Consider the following 10,160-nt stretch of genomic DNA (forward strand, 5'->3'; position numbering starts at 1 on the left):
CAATCTCATGTACCAATCTTTCAAAGGAGGATTTTGGAAGTGACTTTGTGAACAAATCTGCCAGATTGTCACTTGAGCGGATCTGTTGGACATCAATTGTCCCTTGATTTTGAAGATCATGAGTGAAGAAGAATTTGGGAGAAATATGCTTTGTTCTATCACCTTTGATATATCCGCCTTTAAGTTGAGCAATACATGCTGTATTATCTTCAAACAGGACAGTTGGAGCCATCTTATGATCAGTAAGTCCACATGATAACAGAATATATTGAATAAGGCTCCTCAGCCAAAAACACTCGTGACTAGCTTCATGAATTGCTAGTATTTCAGCATGATTAGAGGAGGTTGCCGCTATCGTCTGTTTCGTGGACCTCCATGATATAGCTGTTCCACCATATGTAAACATGTATCCTGTTTGAGATCTCCCTTTATGTGGATCAGACAAGTATCCGGCATCTACATAGCCAACTAGTTGTGACTTGGATCCATAGGGATAAAACAACCCCATATCAACCGTTCCATTAAGATATCGAAAGATCTGTTTGATTCCACTCCAATGTCTTCTGGTTGGAGAGGAACTATATCTTGCTAGTAAATTCACCGCAAATGATATGTCAGGTCGCGTATTATTAGCAAGATACATTAGCGCTCCAATGGCACTAAGATATGGTACTTCAAGACCAAGGATATCTTCATTTTCTTCCTTAGGACGGAATTGATCCTTTTGCACATCTAAAGATCTTACGATCATTGGGGTACTCAAAAAATGAGATTTATCCGTATAAAATCTTTTCAAGATCTTCTCTGTGTATGTCGCTTGATGAATAAAGATCCCATTTTTTGTATGCTCGATCTGTAGGTCGAGACAAAATTTAGTCCTTCCAAGATCTTTCATCTCAAACTCTTCTTTCAGAGTTTTTATAATTGTTGAAATCTCTTCAGGAGTCTCAATGATATTTAAATCATCAACATACACAGCAATTATAATGAATCCAGATGCGGTTTTCTTTATGAAAATACATGAACAGATATCATCATTCTTGAATCCATTTTTGGCCAGATACTCAGTAAGACAATTATACCACATTCATCCAGATTGCTTTAGACCATATAAAGATCTTTGCAATTTGACTGAGTATAACCCTTGCAAATATTCATTGGATGGTTTAGATATCTTTAATCCTTCATGGACTTTCATATAGATATCACGATCTAATGAGCCGTATAAATAGGCTGTTACCACATCCATTAAATGCATATGTAGTTTATGATATGCAGATAAACTCACCAAATAACGCAATGTTATTGCATCCACTACAGGGGAATACGTTTCTTCATAATCTATACCGGGCCTTTGTGAAAAACCTTGTGCCACAAGTCGGGTTTTATAGTGCACAACTTCATTTTTCTCATTTTGTTTCCTCACAAATACCTATCGGTATCCAACAGGTTTTACATCTTCAGGTGTACGGACTACAGGTCTAAAGACTTCACGTTTTGCAAGTGAGTCTAATTCAGCCTTCATGGCTTCTTTCCATTTTGGCCAATCATTCCTTTGTCGACATTCTTCGACTAATCTTGGCTCAAGATCCTTACTTTCATGCATGATATTTAATACCACATTATATGCAAATATTTCATTGACAATTGTCTTATTTCGGTCCCATTTCTCTCCTGTAAAGACATAATTTATCGAGATCTCGTCATTTTCACAATTTTCAGGTACCTGAACGTCTTCTGGCGTTAACATTATATTAGAATTTTGGACAACTGTAGGTGTCTCTACTATGTCTTTTTCAACAGGAATCGTATTTACCTCTTTTCTCTTTCGAGGATTTTTATCTTTGGAACCGACAGGCCTACCACGCTTCTGGCGTGTATTTACTTTAGTGGCTATTTGTCCTACCGGGACATCAATTCGAATTAGGGCATTTTCCACCCTGCCACGCTTCTGGCGTGAATTTGCTTCAGTGGCTACTTGTTCTACTGGGACATCAATTCGAATTGGGGCATTTTTCGCTGGTATATAAGATTTGGTTATCCTCTTTGTATCGAAAAATGCATCAGGCAATTCATTTGCTATTCTTTGCAAATGTATAATCTTTTGAACTTCTAGTTCACATTGCCCTGATCGAGGATCTAAATGCATCAACGATGACGCATTCCAATTAAGTTCCTTTTCAGGAAGCTTATTCTCTACCCCTAATGTTGGAAATTTTGATTCATCAAAATGACAATCCGTAAATCGGACTTTAAATACATCTCCCGTTTGTATCTCAAGATACCTCACTATAGAGGGAGAATCATATCCAACATATATCCCCAATTTTCTTTGGGGTCCCATTTTGGTGCGATTAGGTGGTGCAATGGGAACATATATCGCACACCTAAATATTCTTAAATGGGAGACATTTGGTTGCTGGCCAAAAGTTAATTGCATAGGAGAGAACTGATGGTAACTCGTTGGCCTCAAACAAATAAGTGCTAAGGCATGTAAAATAGCATGCCCCCAAATCGAGGTTGGGAGATTTGTTCTCATAAGCAAGGGTCTAGCAATCAATTGGAGGCATTTAATAAGTGATTCTACTAAGCCATTTTGTGTGTGAACATAAGCTACTGTATGTTCAACACTTATTCCATTAGCCATACAATAAGCATCAAAAGCTTGGGAAGTAAATTCACCAGCATTATCAAGGCAAATTGCTTTAATTGGATTTTCTGAAAATTGTGTTTTTAATCGAATAATTTGAGCCAGTAATCTCGCAAACACCAGGTTGCGAGAAGATAATAAGCACACATGTGACCATCTCGAAGATGCGTCTATCAGGACCATAAAATATCTAAAAGATCCACATGGTGGATGAATAGGTCCACATATATCACCTTGAATCCTTTCTAGGAATTTAAGGGACTCAAATCTAATATTTACTGGTGATAGCTTTAAAATTAACTTCCCTTGAGAACATCCAGCACAACAAAATTCACTAGATTTAAGAATCTTCTGGTTCTTTAGTGAATGTCCATGAGAATTTTCAATAATTCTCCTCATTATGGTTGTTCCCGGATGACCCAATCTATCATGCCAAGTTATGAATTCATTTGGGCTAGTAAACTTTTGGTTTACAATGACATGTGATTCAATTGCACTAATCTTGGTATAATATAACCCAGATGAAAGTGAGGGTAATTTTTCTAATATAACTTTCTTATTTGAATCATGAGTTGTGATACATAAGTACTCATGATTTTCCTCATTCATAGTCTCAATATGATATCCATTTCGGCGAATATCTTTAAAGCTCAACAAGTTTCTTCGAGACTTGGTAGACAATAGTGCATTATTTATTATGAATTTTGTTCCTCCAGGAAACAAAATTATAGCTCTTCCGGAGCCTTCTATCACATTACTCGAGCCAATAATAGTATTAACATATTCTTCTTTTGGCACAAGATGGATAAAATATATATCACTTTTAAGAATAGTGTGCGAACTTGCACTATTCGCAAGACAAATATCTTCAGAATATGTCCTTGCCATTTTTCTTCAAAAACCACATGATAATAATAATAAAATGAGTAGAAGTACATGCACAGTAAAATTATTCACATGAATACTTAACAAATTAAACACATACATATATCAAACTATTCCATCATTGATCAAATAGCCAATATTTCCTTCAAAATCCTTAAAGAAATTAGATACATCATAATGAGTGGTGAAATTTTTATCATTTGAAACAAAATTTGTTTCCTTTTCTTTGTCATCCCTTTTCAAATATGCTTGATAAATATCAACTAGGTGCCTTGGGGTACGACAGGTACCTGACCAATTGCGCTTTCTACCACAACGGAAGCATTTATCCTCAATTGATATACTTTGTCCATTATTTCTTTCTTTATCCCACTTCTGGTGAGATCTTTCTTGGGAACTAATTTCTTTTCCTTCCATAATTTTTCTTGTTATCAAAATCTTGTCATTTACATCTTCTGGGGTTAATTGCCGCATTTACTTCAGGAAGTGGGGTGGCGCTAACTGGGCGCGCTTCATGATTCCTTAAAACTAACTCATTGTTGCGTTCAGCAACAAAAAAAGCAAGAAATTAACTCAGAATATTTTTAAATTCTTTTTCTCGATACTACTGCTGTAGGAGCACATTCGAGACATGGAAGATCAAGAAAGTTTTCTCTAACATATCAGACTTGAGGAAGTATCACATGATTGTACCTTTCTTCAAAATATTTCCACAGATCTGCAAGATCTTTTAATGTGGGATATTCATTTTTCAATCATTCGTCAAGATGATGAAGGAAAATCATGGCCTTGACTTTTATCCTTCTGGGATGTATTATTTTCAACCTCAATGGTATCTTCAAGATCCATTGAATCAAAATAGATTTCATAATCTATATCCATGATAAATAATTATTTCCAAATATATCAAGAGTATTATATTCAAGATGAAAGAGTTTCGACGTAATAAAAGTTTGTTACCTGGAGTCTTCCTAAAATTTGTAAAATAACTAAATAAATAAATAAATAAGAGGTAACAAATATAAATAAAGAAATATAAAGAGAGAGAAAGGAGTATTACAACATAAAGAGAGAGAGAATTATTTATTGATGTGTAGTGTGTTTTCATTCAGAGGCTTAAGCCTCTATTTATAATGAAACATTTTCAAACTACATTTAATAAAGTCATCCTTAGTAAATAGAGTTTCATAAAAAATAGGCATCCACATCAGTACTTATCACAACACAATCTTCATTTTATGATTTTTGCCATGATGAAAATACTTCTTTTCATTTTAGTTAGTCAATATGAATTAATTTGTTTAATTTTAAAATTTTTATTTTTTTTTGAGATTTAAAATTTAAATTTTATAATTTAAGATTAATAATTTATTATTTAAAATTTAATATAAATAAAATAATTTTAAAAAATTAATTTCTTAACATTATTCTATATTAATACTATTGAGACTTAGGTTAGCGTTGAAAAAACCTATCAATAACCTTTGAAGGCACACCCAGCATATGAAATTAATACATTGCAATATATAGACGTAGATAAGGAGAAAAATCTGAATAAATTATCAATCTCGTGAAATAATTAATAGAAAATATAGCTAACAATAAATTAATAAATATTTTTAAATTATATTTTATACTAATTAATTATTATTAGTTAATAGTTATTTAAATTTTATTTTTAAAAATATAAAATTATTAATTATTAATTATAATTATTTAAAATTAACTGATTAAAAATTATTTATCTATACTCTTTCACGAATTATTAGCAAAATTGAGAGGAAGATATTGTCGTCAATGTATTAAAGTTATATAGCCCTTCCCTTTGATTATTTATTTATTTGGGCCCTTACACGTCCTTACCATTAATTTTTCCGTACCTGTATAACTATTTCAGCTAAAGAGAGAGACTGATTTTCATTTCCATAACTGATCAGAGCAAAATCTTAAATTTGTAGGTCCTTCCATTAGTACAATTTATTTATATAAATGACTATTTTAAGGAAAAAGCTAGCTATATAGTTTGATTCAAAATAAATATTTATTTTTAAAAAGTGATGAGTTTTGCAAATAAGTAAAACATCATAGAATTAGAAACTTCATATTAAAAGATAATTTTTACATTATCAATATATTAAACATATTAAAAAATTTAAAATATTTTAAAATTATTATAATATATATTCACTAAAATTTTAAAAATAAGTAATAAAATAGAAATAAAACATTTAAATAAAAGATAAGAGCAAAATAATTTTCTATTATTTAAAATTAAATCTAGCTAGAAGTGTAAGGATTTTTTTATAAATAAATAATTTAATTATTTTATTTACTGAAATATATAAGTTATAGCATTTCTACTAATTTATCTTATATTGATTTATCTTATTTATAGTATAAAAACAAAATATATGTATTATTATTAAAAAAAATTATGATTAAAATAATATCAACCTATTTTCTATATATTCCTTTGAGTACTAATTTAAATAAGTTGGTTTTTTAAAAAATAATATTATTTTAATTGTAAACGAAATTTGTATTTTTTTAAAATTTTATATATCTCATTTAAAGTGTAAACAAAATAAATCAATATGTTATAAATAGGTAAATACGCTACAAATTACATATTTTTTTAAATAAAATAATTAATTATTTATTTATAAAAAAATCGAGAAGTGTAATAATTATATAACCGAAGATACAGGTATTATTATCGGATATGCAAGGAAATGAAGGAAGTAGTAGTAGTGTTTGTTTTTGCGTAAATTTTTTTTTTTGGGTGACTTTTTTTGCGTAAAATTAAAGTGCATGGAACACGTTTTAGTGGTGTGCTTCTTGTGTATAAATAAGTGAAGAGTAGGCTTATGGCGAGAGAAGACAAATAATACTCTATTATTCTTACATGTAAAAATGGCGAGAACCCGTTGCGTTGACAAAAGTGGAATGAAGAAAGGTGCTTGGACTCCCGAAGAAGATAGCAAGCTAATTGCTTATATTACTAGGTATGGTTCCTGGAATTGGCGACAACTCCCTAGGTTTGCAGGTAAAAGTAGTGTAAAACACTCAACTTTGATTTTACAGAAATCAATTAATTAATTAATTAGTTATATAATTGGTGCGTTGTTGATTGATTAGGTCTGGCAAGATGTGGAAAGAGTTGCAGATTGAGATGGCTCAATTATCTGAGGCCCAACATCAAACGAGGGAACTACACTCAAGAAGAAGAAGATATTATTGTTACAATGCACAAGAAGATAGGAAACAAGTATATGTCTCTCTCACTCTCTTATACTACTTTTTCATTTCTCATCAAGTGTATCGCACTTGGATTTAAACTTTCACCCTTGTTTTTAAGTGAAGTTTGCTAAGGAATGTTCTACCAAAAATACTGGTCCAAATTTTAAAGTAGAATGTTTTTTTTTTTTTTTTTTTAACTAAAGAAGCAAGAGTTTTACATACTACCATCATCATGAAATCACTTTTTTTTTAATAAGGGTTAACCAATAAAAATGCCTCGAATTATTCAAATGCTGACAAAAATACATCTGAATTTTACTATCAACAAAAATGTCTTCAAATAATTTAAAAACGCAACAAGAATGCCCAACAGTAAATATATATTTTCAAAAAATACCTTAGAGAATGAATTTTGATATGATTCTTTTCAAAAATGATTATAAAAATGAAATATTATTATCCTTAAAATTTAGTGATTTTTTGTTAAGTATATATTTTTTATAATTTTTTTGTTAACAACCAATAAAACTTTAAAAAAATCACAAAAAATATATACTTAACAAAAAATCACCAAATTTTAAGAATAATAATATCTTATTTTTCTAATCATGCTTACAACATATCGCATCAAAACTCATTCTCTAATAAATTTTTTGAGAAATACATATTTAATGTTAGATAATCTTGCAAAAATTCTAACATTAAATATGCATTTCTCAAAAATATATATTAGAGATTGAATTTTGATGCAATTTTTTGCAAGTATGATTCGAAAAATGAGATATTATTATTCTTAAAATTTAGTGATTTTTTTCTAAGTATATATTTTTTTGTGATTTTTTTAAAGTTTTATTAGTTGTTAACAAAAAATTATAAAAAATATATATTTAACAAAAAATTACCAAATTTTAAGGATAATAATATTTTATTTTTATAATTATGTTTGTAAAAAATCGTATGAAAATTCAACTTCTAAGGCATATTTTAAAAATATATATTTACTGTGATTTTTTTCTAAGTATATATTTTTTTGTGATTTTTTTAAGTTTTATTAGTTGTTGATAAAAAATTATAAAAAATATATATTTAACAAAAAATTACCAAATTTTAAGGATAATAATATTTTATTTTTATAATCATGTTTGTAAAAAATCGTATGAAAATTCAATCTCTAAAGCATATTTTGAAAATATATATTTACTGTTGGGCATTTTTGTTGTGTTTTTAAATTATTTGAAGGCATTTTTGTGGATAGTAAAATTGTGGTGTATTTTTGTCAGCGTTTGAATAATTTGGGGGCGTTTTTGGTAGTTAACCCTTTTAATAATTATATCTTTAATATATTTTTTTATATTTTTTAAATTTTAATAAATATTAAATTTTGTTAAGAAACTATAGCTCAAATAACATAGTCTCTTCATACTCATCTAAAAAGTTGCAGGTGCGAGTCTCTTTGTGTAAAAACACAAATACTTATAGAAAAAGTTTAGGAGCCAATAACTTTATTAAATCCTGGCCAGTATGTAACTAGCAAAACAAAAATATGTAATGCTATATCATTAAATAAAATTTCATATCATTAAAAATATTATTAATAATTTTATGGCTACACAGCACAAAAATTACTGGCCCTAGATTCCTCGTATTTATATCTCTAATAGTTATATCTTTTTGTGTAAAAAATCCGATGAAAGTTTGTCTGTCTTATCAATAGGTGGTCTGTGATTGCATCCAATCTACCAGGAAGAACAGATAACGATATAAAGAATCATTGGCACTCCTCCCTCAAGAGGCGCTCTCATCAGAGAAACACACGTCAAAAGGTTAAGGCCACCGCCGCTGCCACCGCCCCTGCCGCTGCCATTGCCGCAGTGAACACCACCACCAACCCTAATAATAACAATAACGCTTCACTTCAATATTCTCCTCAGACCTCTTCTGACACTGTCTCTGGCCCCTTGTCCCCTCAATTATCCTCCACAATAATCGCAACCAATAATCATAACGAAAATAATTCGGACTACTTTGACGACATCGATTTTTTGAATTATTATACACAGCACGCAATTGAAAATCTGTGGTCAGAGACATTTCTAGCTGAACAAATAGACAATTGTAACGGTGGTTTTGGTTCATTGGACACTACTACTACGCAGATCTCGGATTCTTCGGAATTGCTGTCTCCGCAATCATCATCATTATCAAGTGCAGAGAATAATGATAACTTATTTACCTTTGCAGAAACAACAGCGAAAGCTTTTGATGAAGTGTTTTGGACAGAACATTATGCTGTAGATTTGTCTTGTGTTCCAAATGAACTACTTACGCCTTCTGTGGACCCGTATGTTTGTCCTGTGGCTGTGTATGATGATTTAGATCTGTGGACTCAAAGCAATTTTACATGATGAGATTGTTATTATTAACTTCTTCTGTACAATAATTATTATTCAATGAATGAATAATTATAATGAAAGATAAGTAAATAAAGTAATGGCCCATATTCGAAGAATCAAAACTTGTATCTGTGACTGCGACCTTGATATTTTGGTATAAAAAAAATATGGATTTTTGTTAAACGAATCTCTTTAAGCCACGTTATAAGGTATCTAAATAAGAAGAATATTTTTCATTTCTTGTTAAATTTTATATAAATGATTAAAATTCAAATTCAATGTCATAGTTTCTGTTTATTAAGTATTCATGTAACATTTTTAAGTAATTATATAAAGAATATCGATGTACAAACATTCTACGTTAATGCAGAATCTAAAAAATGATCACACTAAAGAAATCTAATATATACAATTCATCTTAATAATAATTATTATATAAGTGATCAGTGATTATTTTCACCGTTTGAATTATTGACCTTAAGTAATTATATGATTTTAAAAAGTATTTTTTAGTGACTATAAATTATTTATACATATGATCTAGAAGCCAAAAATTGTCCCATTATCTAAACACACAAATGAAAATGGCAAATGAAATCACATATATTATTGAAATGTATTGTGAAAGAGAGAAATGTGAGAAAGCGAGAATGAATTTAATTAATTGATCACAATCACTAATGGTACATATGTATCAGCTGTCTTGAGTAGGAAGGAAGCAAGAGCAGTGAAACAGAAAACTGAAAATAACTAACTGCTTACATCATCATCACCTAACTAACTTCTAAATAGTTTACACGTGGATCATAATAAAATGCTTGAAATCCATGGAGATAGAATCAACATACAACAGGATCGGATCCGAGCCACTACTGATGATTCCAGACTTGCAGTTTGATTCCAAAGCATGCATTTATGATTATGAAAGGTGAAAAATCGAATTTCGTAAAAGGATAAAACAAACTAGATTAAACTAAAGCCAGATCAATGAT

At 29.9% G+C, this 10,160-nt stretch overlaps 1 protein-coding gene across 1 annotated transcript; it reads left to right on the forward strand.

Annotated features, from left to right (window-relative positions):
- The first annotated feature begins 6,398 nt into the window (after positions 1-6,398).
- Positions 6,399-9,328, forward strand: LOC130943859 (transcription factor MYB30-like). Its single transcript, XM_057871912.1, has 3 exons — positions 6,399-6,581; positions 6,674-6,803; positions 8,490-9,328. Exons 1-3 carry the CDS (start codon positions 6,449-6,451, stop codon positions 9,178-9,180), a joined length of 954 nt encoding a protein of 317 aa, XP_057727895.1. The 5' UTR covers positions 6,399-6,448; the 3' UTR covers positions 9,181-9,328.
- The last annotated feature ends 832 nt before the right edge of the window (positions 9,329-10,160 follow it).

This window comes from Arachis stenosperma, chromosome 8, assembly GCF_014773155.1.
Source record: "Arachis stenosperma cultivar V10309 chromosome 8, arast.V10309.gnm1.PFL2, whole genome shotgun sequence".
Classification (NCBI taxonomy): domain Eukaryota; kingdom Viridiplantae; phylum Streptophyta; class Magnoliopsida; order Fabales; family Fabaceae; genus Arachis; species Arachis stenosperma.

Bases quoted from the DNA above. Each gene is read 5' to 3' on its own strand.
- LOC130943859 (XM_057871912.1), top strand. From the start codon at position 6,449: ATGGCGAGAACCCGTTGCGTTGACAAAAGTGGAATGAAGAAAGGTGCT. The intron at 6,582-6,673 runs GTAAAAGTAGTG...TTGATTGATTAG, and splicing joins ACAACTCCCTAGGTTTGCAG to GTCTGGCAAGATGTGGAAAG. The intron at 6,804-8,489 runs GTATATGTCTCT...TCTTATCAATAG, and splicing joins CACAAGAAGATAGGAAACAA to GTGGTCTGTGATTGCATCCA.